Raw genomic sequence first — 26,465 nt, forward strand, 5'->3', positions numbered from 1 at the left:
CATTGTTACGTCGTTGCTAATCAATGAGTATCAATGATAAAATCCATGCAAAAGAGTGTAATGAAAAAAAAAGATTATAAGGCTTTGGGGTAGTGTCAATGGCATAATACCAACGTAACGCTCCTATTCCTGCGCTTTCTCACCAGCAGTTTCCATAGTTTACATCACAGGTTAGTGGAGAGCCATATGCACCCATCAAAAGAGCCATATGTGGCTCCCGAGCCATAGGTTCCCTACCCCTGCCTTAAAGTTTAAAATGACTACGCCACTAACAGACGTCCAATCCATTTCAAGTGAAAGGTCGGCAGCCAATGAACATTTCCCTCCCTCGTCAAACAATTGGACGTCTATCGCCGTCCAAGTGGGCCCAAATAGTTAAATTTGTGTTCATGTCTGGAGTGGGAAGGCAGGCGCGCACACACACACGCACACGCACACACACACGCACTAAAAACTCGTGCGCGTTTGAGTCCAGCAGCACGCAAGCGCACAGCGGCGAGCGCTCGAGCGACTTGCAGATGTTCCGCCTGTGAATTTGCTCCAAAAGTTGAGAAGCCCAAAAGGCGGATTTTAGAAGGAAGGAAGCGAGCTGCTTTTTTCTGCTTGCCCGGTCGTCGGCTTGCAGCGGGCCCGGTTGTCGTCATCCCTCCGCGGGCCCCCCCCTTTCCCCCTCACACGGATGGCCCAGCGTCGCCGAGTGGCGCTCAGCAAAGGCCGAGAGACTGCGCGAAGTTGGCGGAGTCGCGCGCCGGGACGAGCCGCCTCCGAGCCGGGGATCGACTTGGACGAGCGCGCACGCTCAGATTAAACGAAAATAGAGGGAAAGTGGAGCTTCAAAACTCCGATATGGGGTGCAGGCATTTTCTAATGTGCTTCTCACTCAGCCAACTTTTATTGGAGTTTTCTGGTGCTGCAGGGACATATGGTGAGTGGATTTTTTTTATTTTTTTTATCAAGTTTGCATTTTTTTGGAGGTTGTCTGGGCTGCTCAGTGAAGTTGTGTAGGAAAAAAAGAGGAAAAGAAAGGAAAATTGAATGCTGATGCAGATCTGTCATCACAGCAGCATTGCAAATGGATGGCTAAGTGAAGAACAGGCCTTGGAAGAGTGTCAAAAGTGGAAGGATACTATTTGGCTGGGTTGGTTGGTTGATGAGTTCACATCACTTAGAGTGGTTGTTGCTGGAAAAGTTGAATTGGAGCTGGTCACAGAAGGGTGCAGATCCAAGGCTTAATCGGAAGTTAGTGAGGCTTTGTTATTTTTGTTAGCAAGTTGGTTCAAGAAATATAATTTTTTCTTGTTTATGGGATCTGCTTGGAGATCCTGGTTGTATCATAGCATCTGAAGAGAAGGAAAGTTGGTCAATTGAAGTTGCAAACAATGCTTTTTGGGTACACTTTTCTAAAAAAAATATGATTCCTTGATATAGTTTTATTTTGATTTATGTGTGTACTTATATTATGGTTAAACAATCCATCAAACTGGATCGATTCATCAATTAGTTAAGTAAATACATTGAAATGTAAAGCATTGATCGACATTTTGGAGTGGTTTTCAAACAAATGTTTCAACAACCAAAAATACCAACAATGATCAAAATGGCTTTATAGTGTGAGTTGCAATGTAACTAATTTTGTAAATACTATTGCATTGTATTCATCAAAGGCCCTTGAATCAAATCGAATCACGGCAGAGTCTGTACTATTGAGAAATATCATTAATATTGTGATGAAACTAACTTAATACCACTTAAGCAACTTGCCTTGGGTCACAATGGCGCCACTGGAAGTTGTCCGTTAACTTATGCGTTGCCAGTTTCGAATGGGTTGGATGTCTGTGGCAGCTAAAGAGTTAAGCAACAGGGAACGGGGCCGTAAGTCACGCAACGTGAGTAACCGAATACATTTGGGTGCAGGTCCAGCGATGGGTGCGGAAACACTGGTGCATTCTTTTGCCGCGGGGACGCATGGTAAGCCATTTCAATGCAAATCAATGATGGACGCAGACAACGAAACTGAAAAATGTTCCGTTTCAGGAATAGCTTTGACGTTGATGATGAATTTTGATGCCTTCCTTCAGAAAAACTCTCCGGCAAATTAAGCGACTATGGCCTGGTGGTCCCCTTCAGCACCGATTCCCGGGGCCGCTTCACCTCTCACGTGCTGTCAATGGACGATGAAGGAAGTAGCGGTAGGAGGAGGCGGACGAGGGATAGGAGGGGCGCCCGCGACACGCCCTCGGCGGAATCCGGCTCCGGGTCCGAGCTCTTATTCTTCAACGTGACCGTCTTCGGCGAAGAGCTGCACCTGAGGCTGAGGGCCAACCGGAGGCTGGTGGCCCCCGGGGCCTCGCTAGAGTGGCAGGAGGACTTTCGGGCCCAGTCCGAGGAGCGGGTGCACGCCGACTGCGTGTTCACCGGAGACGTGAGCGAAAAGCCGCACGCCACCGTGGCCATCAGCAACTGCGACGGACTGGTAAGAATCCATCTTCCCGTGTCCACCGGGTTACGTCAAGATTTGGTTTGAATTTCATCTCAATCTTCGATTTTGACTCATCTTGATTCAGTCTCTTAAAAAGGCACCGAGTTTCACCATATACGTCTTCAATTCCTTCCATTTAAATTAATTCCCACATCTTCCGTACTTGACCTTGGGCAAAAGGCGAACGAAACCCGAGATTGGTCGCCAATCAGCTGTATGGCATACATAGAGACAGACAACCATTCACACTCACAATGTGCACTTGGCTAGTATAGACTCCAGCACCCTAGTGAGGATAATCGGTACGGAAAATGAATGAATATTGGTTACAATGCATGTTGTAGGGTCCAAAAATTGCCAATTTAAAGGAGCATTTAGTTACCAGATTTGCAAAGCATCACCATTCTTTTCTTTCTACTCGCACGCCTAGTTTCACTCATCAGTACTTTTCCAGTCTAAAATGAATAGCAGAGGTCAATTCCAACCAAAAAATGGTGTTGGTGCATGTTAGCGCATGTTGATGCTGAACAACTAAACATTTGCAATTTAATGCCTAAGGAAGCGTTCTCATTAATGATCTATTCTGACAAGATTTTTAATTACGTGGAGTGGCAGTCTAATTACGATAATTAGTACCCCAATCAGATCTAGATAAGGTTCCTACAATAATTGACTTTGCTAACAGTGGGTGGTGAATAAATTGATGAGAATAATTGATGACCTTGCTAATTAGTGCCGCCGACCAGTTTTGGGAGAGAGCATGTTTTTTTTTCTTAAAATCATTTAAATGGATTGGACGTCTAATGTTGGTAATAGCAGCAATGAGTTAGCCTGCAAAGTTTGTTTCACCAGTGTAGCAAATATAATGTTACACATTGGGTTGGTCAAGTTTTTAGTTTTTTGTGTGACCTGTCCTTGCCCATCGAGTTCACCTGTCGTTTCCCCGCCCCGTTGTATCTCCTGCTTGCGACCTCTCACGTGCAATCCAGTTTGACTGGAGGGACTGACTGTGATCGAACCCCCCCTCTAGTCAAACTGGACTGTATTTTACTGTCAATGAGTTTATACTTTAAAATACAAACATTTTAAATCCCCCTCCTTTGAGGCCTGAGTCACACTTCCGCGCATCTACCAACAGCACCTCCGCGCCAACACAAACACAGACCTGCCCGTGCACGCAGGGGGTGTCGCGATGCGCTCGCCAGTAAATTATTTAGTCTGCTTGACATGCGGAGGGAGGCGTGATGAAAAGGGAGGAATGCGGGCCTCTTCAGATCTGAAGCGCACTTCAGTTATTTTGAGGGCTTCTCCTATGCTGAGATAGAAGGCATTGTACTACGCCTATGGAAAGGAGATAGCGGAGAACAAACAGGATGGCGTGCAAAAGTCAGGGCACCCGGGGTCTTCGGGAACTTTTTCCGCCGTGCTTATATCGCGAGCGAGTGTTTGTCATGGTGGATCTTGTCAAACGATTGGCTGGTCGTGGACAGGGTCATGATGGTGGCACGTAGTGGCAAAAGATGGATTGCTGCTGAGTCAATATCAAAGCATGTATGGACAAACAACAGACTGGTCGCCGGTCAATATCAGAGATGATAACGAATGGATTGTTTGTCAATCGATGTCAGGACACGTTTATACAAACAATGCTTTGGTAGTCAGTTGGTGTTTTTGCCAGATGAGAAACAATGGAATGGTCACCAGTTAATGTCAGGACACATATCGGCAAACTGGTCGGCAGTCAGTTGGAGTGCACATATTGAGAGAAGATAGATTGGCAGCTGGTGAATGTTCATGCCACGTAATGACAAACAATGGATTGCTCGTAAGTCTATTTTTAGCACCGCCTTTGTAAATAGACAAACAATAGTCTGGTTGCCAGTAAATACCAGGGCAAATTTAGACAGACCAAGCCCGTCACTGTCTTTCAAATGAAAGGACGCCATTCCGATGCAATGCGGGCCATGTTTTCCTGCAAGTAAACTCTCACCTCAGAAACAATCACTTCATTGTGGTCAGTTTAAAACTTTAACTTCTTTGTGGTTTAAGGTTTAAAGGCTAAGAACTGGCCCATATCAAGTTTGGGCAGTTTCTCAGATTTTATCACGAATTCCACAATAAGAATCTCCAATCTTATGTCTTGGCAAAATGGCTCAAATATTGTCAAACAATGAAACGGTCAACAATCTTTTTTTTTTGCCTGTACTTGTTCTAGTGTACATAATGTGAGTATTATTTTGGCTTAGGTGTCTATCGCTTTATTTGGATTCCATAGGTGTTTCATTTTCCAAGCGACCAATTTTTTCACCGCACATTCCGACTTCCCGACAAGATCTGCGATGAAAGATTGCATCCTAGATGCGACTTCCCATTTGCGACGGCTCCATTCTCTTATCACAATTATTGACTTCCTAGCTATATGTGCTGTGAATAGCACAAGGGCTTCTATTAGTGGATGGCGGAGTGACACGCGTGACGGGAACACCGGCGGGGGGGCTAATGATGGTGGCGAGATGTCTATTTGTGTGCGGGCTGGTTAAAAGGAGGACCGGAGCTCCTAGTAACAACAAGCATGCTGACTAGAAATTGCAGCTGTCAAATTGTAGGCCTTTGTTGAAATCAATGCAAAAAAAAATGATGGGAAAAAGAGAACTGATTTCCAGTCAATTGCAGAGCATTTTCAAATGTTATTCCTTGAGCGCCATAATCAGAATTTTAATGTCAAAATACATCAAAATATCTGCTTTTTAAAATCATTTTACCACTTTTAAAGTCCAAAATGTCCCTTGACAGGAATTCTTTTGACAACATTGTTATGTCAATGAGCATATGCATGAGGAAGAGTCTAACGATGATTAAAGCAGTGATAACGGTAGCGTTGACGCCACAGTGTCGACAAGACGCTCCTATTGGTCCGCTCGTTCACCAGCGCTTTCCATATTTGACATCAGAGCCATATGCACCCATCAAAAAAGCCAACTATGGCTCCTGAGCCATAGTTTCCCTTTCCCTGATCTACAGTAATCAATCATATAATCAGTGGCGGTCCGTGCATTTTCTTGTAGCGCCTTCTATCGGAATCAATCCAACCCTCAAAAACTATTTTATGGCTATAAAACCTCTACTGCATCTACAGCTGTGACACATAAAAAAACATCAATAATAACCTTGTACAATTTAAATATTATTTAGGAATATAGCCATATTTTACTCACCAAAAATGTTTTTGTAAATAATAAGTAGCAATTGGATTTTTTTTAAATGAATATAACTCTCCCACTTCCATGAGACTGGATGTTTGTCCCAAGCAATGAGTGCATCTCGTCAACAAATTTGTCGACACCTCGGCGAGATGCGAGGAAGTTGATTGTTTGTTTCGGTCAATGTTAGCCTGTGAGTTAAGTTGAGTTCAAATCCAACTTCCCACCAGTTTGCCTTGTGTGTGTTTTATCTGAAATTACACACTGTAAATGTCAGTCTTCAGAGCGGTTCGTAGCACTGTGTGGAATTTAGTGCGCGGGGGAGTGTGTGCGTGTACAGTCCATTTATCCCAGAGTGCACCTAATTGCTCGTATTTCGGTGAGTCCAAGTGTGTGCGCGTACTGTCCATTTATCGCAGAGTGCACCTATTTTCTTGTATTTTGCTCTCAAATTTGAGCTGCTAAGGGTATATTTTTCATGGTGTTGGTTATTGCAGAGTCCTCACGCTTTTTTTTATTTTTTTTATCCTCCCCCAAACCCTGACAAGCAAAGCAGACTTATGTACGTCTGGTTGTGTTTACGCTCTGCTCCACTCTCCAGATGTTGCCTCGCTTTCCATCTCACTGATGAAATGCAGAGGAAGTCTCACTTGGCATTTCCTCCAACCCAGTTTTTGTCAGGCATCTTCAGAGGAAAATAATGCCTTTCTGGGGGCCATCGTTCTTGGTTTGCTTTCTGGTGAAGGTTGTCTGCCGAGCTTTTGGAGTGAGCTGTCAGATATGAGGATATTGTGGAAGCTTGCCGAGTTGTTTGGCTGCTTTTTGTGAAGTGTATAGACCATAACGTGCCATCGCAGAATAGGAAAAAGTCATCTTTGAATTACTGTGAGGAACAATTTTTCATATTTTACATTTGAGACCTGATTTGAACTTATTTCTGTCAAGAAATTTAATATATATATATATATATATATATATATATATATATATATATATATATATATATATATATATATATATATATATATATATATATATATTTAAAGAACTAGACTTCACGTGTTTGCTTAAAAGAGCAAATACTGACATTTACAATGAATTAATGCTGATGTAAAATGGGAAAAAGCTTTTGTGTTAAGGGTTACCCATCAAAACTAAGCATCTGAAATCTGAACACAAAGGGTGCTGCAACAGATGTAAACAGACAATTTAGGAAAAAACAACAACTATGCTGCTTATTTAAGACTTTAATTTTTTTTTACAAAGGATGTGGCTTGTAGGAAAGACAATGAGTAATCAAGCAGGAAAAAAAATGGACATCTGAGTTGAATCCAGCAGCCAAGTATTATTTTAAAACAGATGTCAGACCTAAAACAACAGATTCTTTTTTTCTCACAATGTTCCTCATTGTTATATTCTGGCATTGGCAATTTAAAAACGATGATCCCAAGTAACGCGCTAGGTTAGATTCAGGTGTGAGCAAGACTATGATGTAATGATCAAGAATTTTCTCATCGCAGCTGTTTCTCCGCACCCGGAGGCTTTTGTGAAACCATTCCAAAACTCGTTCGCCGATGTATTTTCTCATAGGTGGGAGGGGGGTGGTTGCGGTCGCCTGCTTGTGCGACCTTCTCAGACAAAACCCCCACCTGTGTACTCCAAGCATCCGGAATTGACGGGGGAGGAAACTTCCCAGGGGTGCTGGTAATGATGGGACCAGCGTCGTGCTACATTGAACCGATGAGCTAACAGAAAAAAAATGATTGGAGACAGGAAACGAGCGTCTTTGTCTGGGTTTTAATCCAAAAATGACTAAATAAAATGTGGGTGACTAATGGGACCCCATTGTGTGTGAGCAGATTGAACAAGAGAGAGACAATGTCAATTGGAAAATATCTGATTCACTTCTCTATGCAGATGGCAGAAAGGAAATCAAATTGAATGTGTCAGCTGGAAGGAGATGCAAAAACAGTGGAAAAGAAGGAATGAGGCATTATTTGGTCTTTTGAGTATGTTTAACAATCGGCAAAAATAACGCCAAAGGCAGTTGGTGATGAATAATGAATGGATAAACTAAGTTATTTGAAACTTTTCATTATTACAACAGGGCATTTCTGAGGTAAAGAAATAAAAATTTTTCTCCGATAACAGCTCAAAAACCGATTATTCTAGTCTGAGTCTTTTTTGTCATTCTGTAAAATGTGACCAACTGAAGAAAATTACCTTTCATTGGCAAGTGATGCACTACGACGGCTTCATTGTTCGACCTATCACTGAAATGGACTGACATTCAATTTATTCTGTCTTATAATGTTAGTCTAAGCAAACTTTTTTCACATTTTGCATAAGGTTTAACTTCTTTTTGCATGACCCTGATGTTAAGTCGCAATTGAAATTAATGGCGTTAAAGTGTCAGCGAGTCAACTCGAAGTTAATTTACCCCAAATTAAATCAGGATTGAAAGATTGTAGTGTTTGTCAAATTGAAGTCCTTTCTGTCATCTGGCATTTAAAGTACAAAGACTGTAGAATGTACAGCTGGAATGAGAACAGACATTCCAAAATAACAAAGTATGTCTACCTGCGTCATTGCCCCCTTCGCTAACCCTCAAAACCTCGACATCTTCCAGCCATTTGCCCTCTGCTCTAATTACTAGCTCTTCCAACTAGAGAGGAGGGAGAGAGTGCACATTTGTTTGAAAGTGTTTTTTTTTGTTCCTTTTTCTTTTCTTTTCAGGCAGGCTTGATCCGCACCGACGCCGGCGAATTCTTCATCGAGCCCCTCGAGAAGGGACGGCGGGACGTGGAGGATAAGGGGCGCGTGCACGTGGTGTACCGCCGTTCGGATGTCAAACGGAAAACGCAACGTGGTGGGGAGCTACGTAATGAAGGTTAGGCCGATGGTCGTTATTGAGTGCCGTTGACGGGGATAGACGTCAAATCCATCCAGAACTGGATTAAAAGCCCTGAATATTCAGTTTTTATAGATCTAAAACAATGTTTATTTGAGCTTTTTTTATATTTTTATATTTTACAAAATGATTCTAGAACTAAAAACTGAAAAAAATGATTAAAAATTACAATTATTGATTTAAAAGGGGGAAAATCAGGAAATTTAATATGCATCTATACTCTTCATTTTAATTTGATCCTAAAACAGAAAGTCGGCACTCATGATTTACTTTCCCGGGCCACACAAAATGATGCGGCAGGCCAGATTTGGCCCTCGGGCCGCCACTTTGACACATGTACCGTAAACAGTAACAAATACTCCATCTTTGACATTCAGATTGATTAAAAAAGCAAGTCAAATGAATTCTCTTGATCAATTTTCAACTTCAAATCAAAAACACTGCCATTGGCTGTCCACTGATTCAGGGTCTCTGTAGTTAGCTGGGATAGGCTCCAGCACCCTCCATGAACCTTGTGAGGATAAGCGGTTCAGAAAATGAATGAATGAAATTGAAAAACAAAGTTAGCCAGAAACATCAGAATTTTTCGCCTTGTAATCATTATGTAGTGGAATAAAATAACCCCAAATGGCTTTGATTGCCAATTTTCAATATCATTCATCTATTTAAGTTCATCACATGAAATGGAAAACTCTAACACTTCCTATTTCTGGCCAGGTTTGTGTAAAATTGAACCCTGATTGAATGAATAATGCACAGAGAAAATTGCTTGAAAAAAGTAGCAATACGCCCAAGCAGACCAGCAAGCAATTTCATGCAGTTTATGATTACTTTGTCATATCAATTTTCAATCCACGCCTCTTTGATAACTTGTTTTGTCGCAATTAAAGATGGCTTCCTTCATACTCTCACAGTGTCCGACTTTGGAATCGCGGACCTTCCCGCCGCCGCGGACCTGCTCGGCCAGCAAGTACCAGAAAGGGACCGCCGGCGTCGTCACGCCAAGCCGGACGACTACAACATCGAGGTTCTGCTCGCCGTGGACGACTCGGTGGTGCGATTCCACGGCAAAGAGCACGTCCAGAACTACGTGCTGACCCTCATGAACATCGTAAGTCGGGGGCGTCGGGTTCCTCGGGTGTCGGGTGTCATTTTTTTCCAGCAGACCTGCGCTATTTTTTCCGTACTGTTTATGGATTAAATCTTCAGCTCATTCATTACGGACTCGAGCAGCTCCTTCCACCGTAATCTACTTATGTGTCCCAAATCCCTCAAGTCAGATTTTCACAGGGCGCTGGTTTCACTCGGTAACAGTTACCACCCAGAGCCCGCACGGTGGTCTGGTAAGCTGCGCCGGCCCAATTAAAGAGTTGACTGGCAGGTGGGTGGGAGAATGGAGTGGAATGACAAAAATTCATACTTTTATTGTCATGACTTATTCATGATCCCGCCTAATTAGAAGGAAAATCCCTTAATATTTTTAAATATTGGGAGCCAGGGATGAGATAATTGACTTAAAGGGAAAGTGCTTTGGAATGTTCTTTTTAAATTCTTCCAAACTTAAAAAAATAAAATAAAACCCTTACCCTAAAAAAAGTTGGAAAGATTTTTTTAATTTTTTTATTGAAAAATTCTGAAAAAAATCCAAAGGTGGGGGTCAACTGTACAGTATATAAACATAACCAACTTCCATATAGCGACAGCCCTTCCTGGTAAAATGACCCCCCAAAAATAAATAAAACAATGAAAAAAAATGAAAAATAAACATTTTAAGAAATCTGAAAAAAATAATGACTAAAAAAATACTATCTAAAACTGCAAATATGAGGGAGAGCCTGGCGTTATCTGATAAACCACCCAAGCCACGCCCACTAAAAGCCTCCCCTTCTTCTCCTGGTTGTCCACAAAGTGCCTTGTACCACCTGGAGGAACTCTCTCTCCCCTGAGGGATAGATTACTGAACATCCTGTCTGCGCGAGGCCAAGGTGGCCCGCGAGGTGCCCGACCGCACAACGGCCGCGTTGTTCCGTCCACTAGACGCGGCGCTGCGTCGTGGGGCCGACAGCTGCTTCCCTCATTTGCAGTTGAATTTGTGTGTTTGTACATGTGTGTTCCTCCTGGCTTTGCAATTATGGCCCCTGAGGACTTAACATGAACTTGCATCCTGTAAGGTGGAAACAAAAAAACCAATAGGCAACTGAAGCTTTACGTTTTGCAGTGCTTCCCTCATTTATTGGCTGTTTATTCACGGCGGTAGGCGTCCAATCTTTTTAAAACCCCAGTTCAAACTGGCCGATAGAGATATTTTGGAAGATATCTGAATTTGTCACAAGATCGGCTGCTGTAAATGAAACCAATAGGTAAACATGTCAGTTGGATTGGATTTGTCTAGTGTTGCCAATGGCAACCAGTGAGTTTATACATGAAAAATATACACATTTTCAAATCCTGATCTTTTTTTATTACCCGATTCTGAAAAAGTTCGGACCACCCTGCTTCAGGTGCACCAATTGAAAGTCCTTAAATTGAATGGAATCGTGACAAACTTTGCAGTATTGGACAATATTGTGTATTTGTCCAAAGAAACACATTGGCAAAGTGGTAATTTAAAAGAAACACGATTTTACACGCCTCTATTTCCAACCCTGCTGTTGGCAGGGTACTCGGACGTTTGGTCGCCGGACGTTTGGTCGCCGGACGTTTGGTCGCCGGACGTTTGGTCGCCTGGACGTTTGGTCGCCGTACGTTTGGTCGCCGGACGTTTGACAACATGACAGAGAGTTTACTGTTGAAACCAGCTCTCAAAATTATATTCATGAGAGAGAGAGTTTAATATTTAAATATCTACTGTTGAAACCAGCTCTCAAAATTATATTCACCCGGGCGACCAAACGTCCGGCCACCAAACGTCCGGCGACCAAACGTCCGGGCGACCAAACGTCCGGGCGACCAATCGTCCGGCGACCAAACGTCCGACGACCAAACGTCCGGTCATGGTTGGCAGTAGTGCACTTTAAGACCCTCCACAAATCACGCAACAGGACCGAAATTGAGCGAACCCGGACGCCCGTCTAGATGTCACCCCCTTAAAACCTGGAAAAGTATTTTCACCCCGCACACGCTACAGTTTTCCAGTCAGGTCATGCCGTGTGCTAGACTCTGGGTCACGCGAAGAAACCTCCGTTTCATTCGTTCACTACGCACCACAAAGCTGAGCGAGTGACCTTTTGTCCAAAATAAAACTCGTTAACTTCATAACGGGTCGGAATGGCGACGGCGCTCGTCACGCATACCTCAGCTTTGGAAATCCGCGGGAGCAGCTGACGTGTTTCTGGGTCAGCTGGACCTTGCCCAACACGCGAGGTCCTAACAGGTCAATAAAGTTCTTAGACGGTTCAAATTGAATGTCTATAGTCTGTATAAAAAAATATCTCAAATTTAAGACTCAAAAAGATTTTTCTTCCGACTTGCAGGTTGACGAAATCTACCACGACGAGTCTTTGGGAACCAACATCAACATCGTCCTGGTGCGCATGATCATGGTCGGGTATCGACAGGTAAAGACAAGCAATAAATCATTTGGGGATTGCGATGAAATAAAGTTCTAATCTAATCTAATTTTGCATCATGAAAATGATGGTTGGTGTTGATACAATCTGCCCCTTCAAATCCCTCCAAAGTGTTAATGACGCTGTCATAATCCTAATTTTAACTTTACGACAGCTGCAGACTGACACTGATGATCGCGTGGAGTGCCTCTTAAAATACAATCGGACAACCCGAATTATTATCGTTATTAGAACATCCTTGCGCAAAACGGACGGCGGTGAATGAGTTAAAAGAAACACGTGCAAGCGCTGTGCTGCCCGTTGTCAAAGCAGAACACCGTTTGTTTACCCAGCGCGAAACTGTGATGAGCTCCAACCTGTCGAACACCTCCCCATCCCCCCCCTTCATTCACTCGCTAAGGCCTGACAAGCCGTCTTCACTTTTTCCGATTTTTCTTCTCAAATATAAATACATATAAAAATGAATGCCATGTAAATAAAAGCTACAGTTATGCCATTAAAATAATTAAGGAATACAAATAAAATGGATATACGGATACAACATTTATAAAATGAACCCCAAAATACACTGCTTCAACCCCCAGATTTTTTTTCATGGTAGCATTGAGTGCTATTTTTTTAGTGCCATAGAGTTTACAAGGAAGTGATCCTAAAATGCCCCCAAATCAACCCCATAGGAGAGCAAAACTGTATTTTCTGGTTAAAAATAGAATCAACTGAGTTTAACCGTTAATTAAATATTACCTCCATCCATCCACTAATTATATATCAACCTCCCCTCCCGCAGTCCATCAGCCTGATCGAGCGTGGCAACCCATCGCGCAGCCTGGAGCAGGTGTGCCGGTGGGCCAACACGCAGCAGCGCGGCGACCCCGACCACGCCGAGTACCACGACCACGCCATCTTCCTCACAAGGCAAGATTTTGGTCCCGCAGGTATGCAAGGTACTGTATTCTCCTCTCGATCGAGGCCTGTGCAGACTGACTGCTGAATTCTGCTTCCGTTCACAAGGGGGTCGGCATCAAGTGGAGGTAAGGTCCACGGGGGACGCGCTCGCCCATTGACCTTTCGCTAAGAAGACAAATTGAAAGTCAGATACAAATCTATAACTTTATCCCAAAACGCTAAACTATTTCTTTTGAAATCACACCACATTATACCTATGAAACATTATACCTAGTTAGATCCCCCAGAAATTAACTTATTATACATACATGCTAAAAAACGGGAATTCATTCACGTTTCATTCAGAAATGTATTTATTTCTGGTTTGAATACGAATGTGACTTTTTTTAACCCCCCAAATATTTGAATCCTTTTCACCAAGAAAAAAAACAACTTTTTTATTTCTTCACAAATGATACATGGTCAATCTTTGTATTTATTCACCCAAAACACACCTTTTATCTCTAAAATGATGTTTTTGTTTTTAGTTAAAAATCTAAGCTTCTTTCATTTTTACTCGTGTAAACACACTAATTTCATCCACAATAATACATACATTTCAATGATTTATTTATTTATTTAAATATCTAACCTTATTTCATTTTTACTCGTGTAAACACACAAATTTCATCCACAATAATACATACATTTCCAAATGACTGTCAAAAAAACAACAAAAAAATATCAAATTTATCCTGAAAAAACTACCTGAAAAAAATGCATCTTCAAAATAGTAAACATTTAATTTAACTCCAGAAATAAGCAACTTTTTCCTTTCAAAATGATACATTCTTTTCTTTATGATGCATTTTTCCCTGAATTGATTTGATAGTAAAACGAAATATTTCCTAATGATGGCAATGGCAATATTTTTCTTAACGGCTTTAAATCCACTATTTTACCCAAATCCCTTTTTAGCGAAAGGTCAATGAAGAGAGCGTCCCTCCGGAACCTTCCGGACTTCGCCCCCTTCAACAGTGAAAAAAAATGGATTGTCCAGGGACGTTTTTGGCATGGAGTGAAAAATCAGTTATTTTTCACGGGCTCATTAACTCATGGACGGTGATCAACGACTAATACGTCTCAACAGGGATGGCCGGCAGCGAGCGCTCAAATTTCACCGCCACTGAGTTAAATCTCAACTTTCAGCTGTGCGCCGCAACTTTGTGGTCATTTTCTGCTTAATTTCCAATCAGTTTTGTATTTTTTCAAATCACATCACACGCGTTCCAAAGTCTGCCCGGCAACAACAAAACTTCCTCTGTGCTCAAGTTCAACGCCTTCCCGCTGAACTTGTCGTGATCTTTCCAAGCGCACGTGACCCATTTTCAAGGCGAGCCCGGCTTTTACCTGACTGGCCGCCGTCTCCCCGGCGACGGCCATGTTGTGATCACAACAACACGGGCCACCGGGACGTTATTTTGGGGAGAAAAGGATGGTGCCGGCAAAAGGGGGGTCTGCTCCTCACTAGGTAGACATTGCACTGCCTTGTCAAAGTTTAACTTGAGGGAGGGGAGCTTCTTTGCTCAAATAAAAAATAAGGATGATTTATGTAATTCCCAAGAAACTTTAGATATGGCTGGCGCCTTGATTGTTCTTAGAAAACATTCTACAGAGGACATACTGAACTCTCAAAATGAAGAACCAAACGTTCAAGCCGTGTGCGGTCAATTGGTCGCCGGTCTTTTGGTCGCCCCGACCGCGACAACGGGCGACCAAAAGACCGGCGACCAAAAGACCGACGACCAAAAGACCGGCAACAAAACAAGGTAAAACAACACGGTCTACGCATCAATAAAAGCCAACAATGGCCATGAGCAGTTTCACTGAGCCGACGTGTATAAGAGTTTGTATGTACATGCGTTGTCCCTTTAAGAAGGTACGTCAGTCAGGGTCTTAACAAGTTCTCCAACAAAAAACAATAAAAGTCCGGGAAATTTGGAGCTTTTCTTTAGCCTAATAATTAATAAGGCATTAAGTATGACTAAATAGTAATTCGCAGTTTGTATTTAGGGAAATTTGAGCAACGATTTAAATGGTAATTATCACTTACCTTCCGGGCGACCAAAAGACCGGCGACCAAAAGATCGGCGACCAAAAGACCGGTGACCAATCGACCGTGTACCGTTCAAGCGATTGGACGGTAAAGGGGCGAATGAATTGGAGACTTTGTCGCAGCTGCTGCATCATAATGCCGTTTTCACATGCAAAAGGAAGATGTCCATATCTCGCCAGAATCTTTTTATCCGCCCGCCGGATAAAAGATATTGCATTGGCATCACGCGCGCCGCAAAGTCTGTCCAGATGAATGCCGCTTTTTTTTTCCTTGTCTCTTTTTTTTATGCTTTCTGCTTTTGACCTGCTTGCCAAAAACACCTCAGAAGCGGCATCACTGCACACCTCTTGATCGAGTTGATTGACGTGCTCGCGCTTGGCTTTTGCCATGTTTGGAACTGTTTGGGCACAATGGCGCGGCTTTTGTTTGGGTCAAGATTAAGTGGAGGCTGACACAGCTTTATGTGTGGCGAGCATGAATGCATTTGCTTTCTAAGTGTCGGGGATTAAATTGGGCTCACCAAGTACCGCTCTTGTTTTATTCATGTAGAAATGGAACATTTAAGAAACATTTTTCAAACTATTTTACACTGAATTTTAAATTGGATTGGCAGCGACAAAAGAAATATAGTTAAATAGAAATTATCCTGTCAATTATTCTAAGGCGACAAACTGATTCCCCTCAATTTAAAATGAAATAATGTTAGTAGAATTTTTATTTTCAGATTAGAATGCATTTGATCTTTCAAGAGTAAAATAAATGACAAATGGGCATATTGCATATTGAATAGTCATTTCAAATGATGTGCACTGCTTTTGTGAAAAATTAAAATTTGTTCCTGTCCTATCTTTCAGAAGGTCAATAGCATATCAAAGTATTAAGATGAAATTTCCTTGGTTACCGGGGCTCATAATGACGACGGCGGGCGCTATTCGGCGCAATAATTAAGCTCGGTCGTCCAGTCCGTTGAATCCGAGTGCTTTGTTGGTGTGTCCCGTTGCCCAGGTTACGCTCCGGTGACCGGCATGTGCCACCCGCTGAGGAGCTGCACCCTCAACCACGAGGACGGCTTCTCCTCCGCCTTTGTGGTCGCCCACGAGACCGGACACGTGTGAGTGCATCTTGATTAAGGCGCCATTCATTTGAAATCGCAGTGAATGACCAGCTTTCTGTGTCACTGACGCCGACACACGTCCAAATTCAATTTGGATATTTGTCACCTCTTGAACCAAAACTGGGCCCTTGCGTCAAATTTGGAAAAATGTCATTTTCAGGTGTCCATCTGCTTTTGAAAATCTGTCCAAAATGGTAAGGTATTTAAAATCTTATTAGAATCACCCAAGTCTTCATGGTCTCCTTTTAAAAAATCTGGGCGATCGCTGCCTGCAGTGTAGGGAGTTTGTCAAGCAGAACGCAACAATACTGCGACCATTTCAAAATAAAATAAAGAATTTCGGCAACACGCTTATTTATTTATATATTTATTCATGTATTTATTTATTGACTTACTTATTACCTATCTATTTATGTCTAAAATGCCTTTCCTATTTCTGCATCCTCACCCTTTTGCTACTGTGACAACGAAATTTCCCGAATACGGGCTGAATAAAGTTATCCAATCCAATCCAATCAATGTATTTCCGTTTTGGGCGATTTCGTAACTTGGATCTTTTATTTCGCATCTTGGAACAGTAATTTGCATATCAAAGGCTTTCAAAACCTGAAAATTTCGTGTGTTGAAGCATTCGTCATTATGATAATAATATGAATGCACTATTTGTCGCAGGCTGGGAATGGAGCACGACGGGCAGGGCAACCGCTGCGCCGACGAGACCAGCATGGGCAGCATCATGGCGCCGCTGGTGCAGGCCGCCTTCCACCGCTACCATTGGTCACGCTGCAGCAAGCAGGAGCTCAGCCGCTACATCCAGTACGTCCCGACTTTCCGTTCACGCGACACGCGATGCCAGTTAACCCCAAATGGCTTCGTTCCGCCCCCCCCAGCTCGTACGACTGCCTGCTGGACGACCCCTTTGAGCACAAGTGGCCCAAACTCCCCGAGCTCCCCGGGATCAATTATTCCATGGACGAGCAGTGCCGCTTCGACTTCGGCGTGGGCTACAAGATGTGCACGGCCGTAAGTACCCAATAGCACCCCGAGGAAAGTGCCGCCCCAACTGGAAAGTGTTTGAAATTCTGATTGGGTTCTCCAGTTCCGCACGTACGACCCCTGCAAGCAGCTTTGGTGCAGCCACCCGGACAACCAGTACTTCTGCAAAACCAAAAAAGGACCCCCAGTGGACGGAACAGAATGCGGTCCCGGAAAGGTGGGGGAATGTTGTAAAATATGACATGCCACTTTTTTTCCACATCAAAATGTCTTAAAGCTACAGTTTTATTTTTATTCATTTTGGTCTGAAATAACATAAAATATATACAAGGAAAATATGTACATATAGAGTGTGTATTGGCACATATAAGCAATTGAAAGCACTGGAAGAAAACCCATGCAAGCCCAGGGAGAATATCCACTGGGAGTTGAACCCTCGATCTCAGAACTGTGAGACGGATGTTCTAACCGCTGTAAACACTCCGTCATTTTATTTAATAACCTTGGTAAAATCAGGATATTTTTTTATTTGAAGTATTAAAGCAAGAAAACAAAACCTTGAAGAAAAAAGTATTTCAAAATATCTATTGATTCAACTATTTGTTTTTTTCACTGTGAAAAACATCAGCCATCAATTTTGATTGCAAGAAAAAAAGACAACATCTGCGAATCCCCTTGAACAAAAGTGAAAATGTGAAAGACTTCTTCCTTTTGATCAAACCACCTCAAGTACAAGCAGCCCTTCTTTTGTCGTTCTGGCGTGCAGACAAGCAGCTCTCACGCATTCTTTTCTCAAAACTATTCCTTGCTTTAGAATCCTGTGTGTGTATTCAGAAGCTGAAAATAGCTCTTTCCCTTTTGTGTATGAAGTGGTGTTTTAAAGGTCACTGCATCTGGCAGTCCAGCCAGGAGCCACAAGGCCACGACGGCAGTTGGAGCTCATGGTCCAAGTCCGGCTCGTGTTCGCGAACGTGCGGGGGTGGCGTCCGCTCCCGCAGCCGCCAGTGCACCAACCCCCCGTGAGTGGACTTGTATTAACTCTTTAAAAAAAAGATTTTTAGCTATCTAGTTTTCTTATCAAATGAAACAGCTGACTTTGGAAAAGTTTGAGGGAGAAATTTAGACTTTTTTTTTCAAAAAGAACTAGGTAAAATTTTCAAATTCAATTTTATTATAGTATTATAGTCATATTAAATTTCAAGATCAGCCTCGCCCTCTTCAATAGTGGAAAAAAACTGATTGTTTTAACAAGTTTTTTGCATGGATTGACTCATCAGACAGCAAATCCATTTGAACCGGCATGGCTACCATTGAGTGATCATGTTTCACTGCCATTGACAGGCATAGACGTTCAATCCAATTTAACCGGGGGGCTGCTAGTGATCATCCAATCCTAGACAAAATGGACTGGATGCCTTTGACATCCCTAACGCATACATGTACCTTTTAATTTTCTAAATCAGGCCGGCCTACGGCGGTCGCGAGTGCCCCGGATCGGGCTTCGATTACCAAATGTGCAACACGGAAGAATGCACCGGCCCTTACGAGGACTTCCGCGCTCAGCAGTGCCTCCAGAGGAGCAACAAGTACCACAACAATAAGAAGCACACCTGGCTTCCTCACGAGCACGAGGACGGTAAGAGACAAGCAAGCGAAACTAGGGATGTCAGCCTAACAGCATAATGGTACTAAAACACACGACTTCTGGATCGGATCTGATCTTGTGACCAAATCCGATACTCCAAAAATAGTTGTATCGGACGCCGATACCAAGTATCAGATCGGAACATCACTAAGCAAAACCACAAGTGCGACTGACCCGCCTGTTATTATTTTTGTGGTCAGAGAGTCGCAAGTGCGAGCTGAGCTGTCGATCCAAGGAAACGGGTGAGGTGGTCTTCATGAACCAGGTGATGCACGATGGAACCCGTTGCAGCTACGCGGACCACTTCAGCGTGTGCGCCAGGGGGGAGTGTCTGGTACGTACTACCATAAAACTGAAGTATATCATATGCCAGAATCTCATATAAAAGACCAAAATGACATTTAGTAGGTATACACATCAATACTTGGTGCCCGAATTTAATTTTTTGGTCTCAGAGCTGATTAAATTGATCATTTAATTGCGGACTTATTGTTGCCTGGACGGTTGTAGTTCATTTTGAACTTGGCTGTGAAAATGGCATTAAATGCCATTCTAAGTTTAAATGTTCACTTGTTGAAATCTGTAGGAACTAATATTATTTATTCATTAATTCCAAATAATTAGTTTGTTTTTTATCATTGTGAAAGTGTTTCCGCAGGGTCTTAAAAAATCTAACACATACTAATGTTGATCAAACGTCTTTAAAAAGAACTAAACTCAAAAAACTTAAAAATAATCTAAATATAATCTGATAACTCTTAACATCGTATTTTCTTTAATTGTTGTCAAAAAAGTCTTCAAGCGGCAGATAATAATAATTATTTCCCTCCTATCCCAACCTGAATATTTTAAATGAAATTACATATCATTGAACAGGATTTCTTCATTTTATTGCCACCGCCAAGAAATGATCCCCAAAACTGGCATTGAATTCTATTCTCAATTGTTTCAAAAAAGGTCTTCTAAGTTTTCAAAAGTTCATTTGAGACTTTCAACAAAAATACACACGTTAAAAAACTGGGTTGTTTGCCAGTGTATGATTGGATTTTCTCAAGAGAGTAAAAAAATCTCCTTCATGTTTCCCAATCATCACCACCAGCAAGTTTATTATTTGGTCTACACTTTCAGTATTGACACCCACCAGACTGTTTTGACACGAGCCGTGCGCCATCATTGTTGATATATTTTCCCACGGTGACCCCCGACTTGCTGTCTATACTCTAATCCCGTGTGCTCTCGACCTTTTATTTCAGCACGTCGGCTGCGACAAGGAGGTGGGCTCGTACAAGGAGGAGGACAAATGTGGCGTATGCGAAGGCGACAATTCGCACTGTCGCACCGTCAAGCTGACGCTCACCAAGACCCCCAAAAAGAACGGTAATCCCTTGACGTTAACGCTTTGACCGCCACAATGGGCGACGGGCGTCCAGTCCTTTTGAACTAAGAGGGATGGCAGTGAACATTCGCCATTTTTGTAGGAATGCTGAAAATGTTCGACATTCCGACGGGCGCCCGCCACATCGTCATCGAGGAGAACGTCACGTCCCCTCATTTCATTGGTGAGAAAAATGTCAGGGTTTTTGTTTTGTTTTTTTCTTTAAAATAATGTACTGAATTGGATAAAGCAGGATTGGTATAATTAAAAAAAATCTGCAAGATTGGACGAAGGATTGTAATGGAAAAATGGCAAAGACAACCTGCTGATCCACTTTTCATTTCATTGGTGCACCTCTTATTAGGGTATAATTGCTTTTTATTTTTGAAAGGTCACTAACCACGTCATCCTATCTCGCTTATTAGGTGGGCAAGAAAATGGGACACGAAAGGTGTAGGAAAAATGGGGAGAAAAAAATAAAAACGTAATATTATTTCAATGATAAATAATTAAGCAAAGGATAAAAAATATGATTAAGTACAATTATGATGTCTCATCTACATGTGATCCCATTTTGGGTCATGTTGGACCAACTGTAGACTAAATAATAATACTATTGTATTGTGTTACTTGACCCAAAATGTGATGACCATGTATGTGGATGCCAGTTCTTTTATGAGATCCATTTATATTATTATTAGTCTTACCGAAAATAGTCACTTGCCCTTTAAAGAATTCAAAGTTTAAAGTTTTAAATATTTAACTTTGATAGATTTCTATCCTTATCCAATATATTCAGTCCATGTTCAACAACAACGAGGATGTCATTTTATTCCTCACAGCGGTGAAGAATCAAGTGACTGGCAACTTCATCCTCAACGCCAAAACTGAAGACGCGGAGTCCAAAACCTTCATCGAGAACGGTTTACAGTGGAACTACACCCTCGAGAACGGCAAGGAGACCCTGCGAACATCTGGTCCTCTGCATGAAGGCATCTTAGTGCTGGTCAGTGCAATTCATTCTATGTTATTTACCGTATTTTTCCGACTATAATTCCTCTCCTGCGACTTATAGTCCAGAAAATACAGCACTTCCTTTTTTTGATACCTCTGTTAATAATTGTCGACAATTTACAGGTCATTCCTCAGGAAGAAGATGCCAAGATTAGCTTAACGTACAAATACATCATCCACGAGGACCTCCTGCCTCTTATCACCAACAACAACGTTCTTTTGGCCGAGTTAGATTCGTACGAGTGGGCGCTGAAGAGCTGGTCGCAGTGCTCCAAACCCTGTGGTGGAGGTCAGTAACAGAATTTTGAAGAAAGGCACCCAAATCCACCATTTCAGGGATTTTCCAGTGAAGCCTATTGCGGTCTGGTTTACCATACAGACTACAGCAAATAAACCAAAATCTCTGTAAGTTAATATGAGACGACCATAAATCCCTACCAAATTGTAGCCCTAAAATAAGTACTGTAAATCCTCCAGACATTTCGTCAGTCAACGTATGACTATTTTAAAAACAGCCAATGTTATAGTAAGATTACCGTAAATCCCCTGCAGCCCCCAAATTGCAAGGTTAAAATAAGAGTACTGTAAATCCCTCAGAGGTTGTGTATGTTAATGTATGAGTGCTATGAAAAAGTTATACAGGTCAAAATGACATAAATATCCCGAAAATTGCACATGTTAAATTAAGTCTACCGTATAGCCCACCTGGTCCTCAAAAGATTATTTTAAATTCCCCAAAGGTGTGCAAGCTGAAAAATGACTTGTAAACCCTCCTAGTAATTTAAATGTTATGAAAAAAATGAAAAGAAATCTTGTTAGGGGCCATAACCAGTGTATTTCTGTTATTAATCATTTTATTGTTATCTTTCTTTTGATAACCTTCTTTTAAAGTTTCATTTGAATCATTTTCTATTCTATTATTATTCTCACGAAGGACGCGGGGGTACTGGAGCCTATTGAAAGCAACAAGGAGAAGACAGGGAACAAGGAGACCAACAATTTATTCATTTAAAATATATATATATATATTTATATATAATGATGAATAACTTTTTTTCATTATCTGTTGCATAAGAGGGTTTTTTGGGGGGTGTTTGACTCAGTGGTACAGTAACTGTGGGTTCAATTCCCTGCCCAGGTGACCTTGTCTAAGTATCCTTGACCAAAATACTGAACCCCTTATTGTAGGTAATGAGAATATACAAAAAAAACAAAAAACTTTAAGTGCCTTAATGGTTGAAAGGCACTATACAACTTTAACTCCATTTCCCAAGAACCCAAAAAGTAAATCCTCATAAGTTTCACTAGTAAAAATAAATAATCCCAGCATCTCAAAAGTCCAAATATATATATTTTCTCCATAAAATTTCACCAAAAGACTCATGAATTAAATTTGTGTAACCCCCCTCCCTCCCCACAGGAATACAATACACCAAATACGGATGCAGGAGGAAAAGCGACAGCCGTTTGGTGCATCGCAACTTTTGCGATACTAACAAGAAGCCCAAACCTATACGCAAACGCTGCAATGTCCAAGAGTGCAGCCAACCCTCGTAAGTTGTGGTTATTACGTGGAAGTGTAGACCTTTTCAATACGTCAAAAATCCTGGTGTATTTTCCCAATGGAAAAAGCAGGCCAAATCCGTGTGTTAATGCAACCCCAAATACAACAAATTTGCAAAGTTCAAGTCAGCATCGGCTAGTCACCGTGTTCCAAGAATGTCGCTTGTTCTTCAGATGGGTCGTGGACCAGTGGAGTCCTTGCAGCAAGACGTGCGGAAAGCAGGGCTACCAGACGAGGGCGGTGCAGTGCATGCAGGCCCTTCATAACGGCACCAACCGGCCCGTCCACAGCAAACACTGCACCGAGAACCGGCCAGAGCCCAAGAGGGCTTGCAATCACACGGCGTGCCCCGCCCAGTGGAGGACGGGTGCATGGTCTCAGGTAAGAAGGAAGGCCATCCACTCTCCCAGTCTAAGGTTTTTTTGAACATGCCTATCTGGGTCTTTTAACAATCATCAGGCTCATCAGGATTTTCCTAGCCTCACCCAATGGACAAGCTTTGAAAGCTGCTCATTAAGTGATACATTGATCTTGGACACTTCAAACATTTGCCGCAATCATGCTTCAAGGCGGTGCCTTTAGGTGGTGATGGAAGCAAACCATCTCACCCCATACCCTCCTTTTTTAAAATTAGAGCTTATCTTGCCCCGGAGTACAAAAAGCACGACTGGTACACTATTCCTATCATTTCTGGTTTTGAGAAAAATATTCCTACCATTTCTGGTTTTGAGAAAAATATGAGATTGAGATGAAGGTTAGGGTCCTTATTCAATGCATTAATTTACTCTTGTGTGTAATATCCTTGTGTTGAACCGTCTCTGCAGTGTTCTGTGACCTGCGGCGAAGGTATCCAGCAAAGACAAGTGGTGTGCAAGGCCAGCGACAACACCGCAGGACAATGTGAGGGTGACAAACCCGAGACGGTGCTAATTTGCAAGCCAGCTGCTGCATGTCCAGGTACTTTGAGCTTCCACAGATATAATATAAGCATTTGGATTTGTTTAATCTGAAACTAATAACATTGCATTTGCCGCTCTAGGACAAGCGGCTTCCCCTGTTGGTAGGGAGAACGTCACCATAAAGGATGAAGCTGTAGACCAAAGGGAGCCTGGCCATCCTGTGCTTCCAATCATGTTGAGTAAGAAGATCTTTCATTCACATCATAATTTGAACAATCTCTGCTGACACCAACAGCGGCTAAAAGCCTGTCTAACCTCTTTTTATGATTTTCTCAGATGAGGCATGCCAGGGTGATAAATCAATTTTCTGTCAAATGGAAGTTCTCGCCCGCTACTGTTCCATCCCTGGATATAACAAGCTTTGTTGCGAGTCTTGCAACAAGAACCTAGCCACGGCATCCCCAGAACTGTCCACTACGGTTAAGGCGTCCATGAGAACCAAGACCCCGACCGATTCCCACGTTGCCCCCCTCGAGTCTCCACAACCCACCGCCTCTCTGAATCCAACACAAACCACTAAAAGCGTCACCAGACGACCGCGTCCCACCCAGCGAGCACTCACCACCATGGTGCCCACCACCAACTCCCCGTCAGCCGTCCCAAGGCTTCTTCTACCTCCAGGCGACGCCTCTTTCAAGAAGCACAGACCCGACAGCACTTTAGGACCACTCGCCACAAAATCAAAAAGGGACCATTTAGGATCCGAGAGGGACTCCAGCCATCGATGAACAGCAGTACCTGGCGGTGGCGCCACATCATCTCAAAAAATGCGGCATATGGAAAGACTGACTGTCATGCTGCTTTTGTCATTTTTTGTTGTTGTTGTATTTACAAAGGTTTTTTCTCCAGACCAGTGATGGTTACCTCATCCAACCTTCAAAAGCGTGACCGACTTGGGGTCATTCTATCCTCGGTGCTGTCAAAACGAACAGCGTTCAAAATGTGACGACTGCATTGCTTCATCCATTTTTGTTTCTGTGTACAGTTGTTGTTTAAACCCCAAGTGCAGCAGAACTACTAGTGAACTTGTGTTGTGAACATGTGGGAGCTCAGCTGTGGCGTCTTGTCCACGCCAATTATGGAATTATGGAAAACAAGTCATTCTTTTTTTTCCTTACTCAATGCAAAGCTGCCAATTTAGGTCGGGTTCCACATTAGACTCATGCCAACTGGACGATGGACAGATTGTCCTTCAAACCTTGACCAGCCACAATGGACTGCTAGTCTAGTCTCTCCACAATAGACTTTGGGGTCATTACTAGTCCTTGACTTCCCACACTAACTACTGTAGATCTTGAACTTCCTCACTACACTGCTAGATTAACGATGAGATCTATTTAAGACTCACTTCATCTGAGAGGTTTTCGCCAGACCGCTAAAATGTTAAACTAGATCTTGAGAAGAATTTCCATTTCAGACGACAAGGGTTGAATAGACCTATAGATGTGTAATTTGGTGCTATTAAATCAGTCCGCAAGTCTATAAAAACTTAGGCATTTGCGTGTGAACAGGACAGGAAGGGTCAAAACTTCTTTTTCCCTGGTGCTTAAAAAAAAAAAAAAAAACACTCACTTATGTTTCAAACCGACATTGAAAAAAACAAACTGTTGAAATGAATGTCAGTATGATATTTCATGTGTAACCAATCTTTTTCTGTTAATGATGTATATATTGTAAATTACCGTGTTAGGTTAGAAAAAAGTCATTAACAAAAATAATGAGAGGGGAGTGTGTGTTACTTATAGTACGACTCTACAGTGTATTATGCCATGTTTTATTGTATAGTTATTGTATATACGTTGTTGAAAAGCTTTAAATGTTAATATTTATTGAATTTTTAAGTGGTACGGAGAACAGTAAAAACCTGTCATAAAAGAAATGAAGTGTTTTTTTATTGATGTGCTGTTTGGGACTATTATTTAAGTTTCTTTTTATTAAAAAAATCGTTGTTAATGTCTTTTGGATAGAAATGAACACACAATACACAAAGTCATTCTGAAATTGTGAGAGACATCCAGCAATTTTGTGATATAATATGATAATGAGTCCTTTTTCAAATAAGGTTTTTGAATAAGATGTTCCTTTTCAATGTGAATGTGTTTTTTAAATTGTAGGACTAAATTGAGTATAAATTGGCTAAATGAATGAGTCAAATTGAATGCAAACCGTGGAAGTATTGATTTAAATCAAGGCAAAAATGAACTTTCAAAATGAGAAAAATACCACAGACATTAAATATGAAAATGCTTTGCTATAAGCTCTATCCATTTTCTTGAACATTATTCACTCTGAAATGAAAGAGACCTGTCTATGCTTTTTATGAAATATTAGTGCACATAAATACTTTAAGAGAAAATCAGCTTTTGATGCTGATTCTTTGTTCATAATACCTTTCATGTGTATTATGTAAGAGAAAGAAACGAGCTTTAAGAAACACGTCAGCTAATTTGTTTGCAATTAGTGAGAAGTTATACAGGAAGGCCTTTACGTGGGAAAAATACATGTATAGTAAGGCTTTTTCTTTAAATAGACCATGTATAGTAAGGCTTTTTTTCTAAAAAACAAAAAACAACAAAAAACCAATGAAAATGACCACGTATAGTAAGGCTATTTTTCATTTTAAAAAGGTTTATCACGT

At 41.9% G+C, this 26,465-nt stretch overlaps 1 protein-coding gene across 2 annotated transcripts; it reads left to right on the plus strand.

Annotated features, from left to right (window-relative positions):
- Window positions 1-475: 475 nt before the first annotated feature.
- Window positions 476-25,914, plus strand: adamts14 (ADAM metallopeptidase with thrombospondin type 1 motif, 14). 2 transcript variants are annotated; one of them, XM_077626270.1, is made up of 23 exons: window positions 476-925; window positions 1,915-1,968; window positions 2,079-2,473; window positions 8,416-8,569; window positions 9,505-9,701; window positions 12,064-12,147; window positions 12,947-13,103; window positions 16,166-16,271; window positions 16,947-17,090; window positions 17,165-17,297; window positions 17,374-17,487; window positions 18,141-18,289; window positions 18,734-18,906; window positions 19,116-19,249; window positions 20,169-20,292; window positions 20,394-20,474; window positions 21,133-21,296; window positions 21,428-21,593; window positions 22,725-22,857; window positions 23,042-23,249; window positions 23,693-23,825; window positions 23,908-24,006; window positions 24,104-25,914. In XM_077626270.1, exons 1-23 carry the CDS (start codon window positions 847-849, stop codon window positions 24,553-24,555), a joined length of 3,633 nt encoding a protein of 1,210 aa, XP_077482396.1. In that variant the 5' UTR covers window positions 476-846; the 3' UTR covers window positions 24,556-25,914. The 2 variants fall into 2 exon arrangements, with proteins under 2 accessions (XP_077482396.1, XP_077482397.1); XM_077626271.1 differs by having other exon boundaries at window positions 12,947-13,094.
- The last annotated feature ends 551 nt before the right edge of the window (window positions 25,915-26,465 follow it).

The sequence above is a fragment of the Stigmatopora argus genome, chromosome 18, assembly GCF_051989625.1.
Source record: "Stigmatopora argus isolate UIUO_Sarg chromosome 18, RoL_Sarg_1.0, whole genome shotgun sequence".
Classification (NCBI taxonomy): domain Eukaryota; kingdom Metazoa; phylum Chordata; class Actinopteri; order Syngnathiformes; family Syngnathidae; genus Stigmatopora; species Stigmatopora argus.

Excerpts from the sequence above, each read along its gene's own strand:
- adamts14 (XM_077626270.1), top strand. The coding sequence starts at position 847 with ATGGGGTGCAGGCATTTTCTAATGTGCTTCTCACTCAGCCAACTTTTA. Across the intron at positions 18,907-19,115 it reads TCCTCACGAGCACGAGGACG|AGAGTCGCAAGTGCGAGCTG; the intron begins GTAAGAGACAAG and ends TTTTGTGGTCAG. Across the intron at positions 21,297-21,427 it reads ATGAAGGCATCTTAGTGCTG|GTCATTCCTCAGGAAGAAGA; the intron begins GTCAGTGCAATT and ends GACAATTTACAG.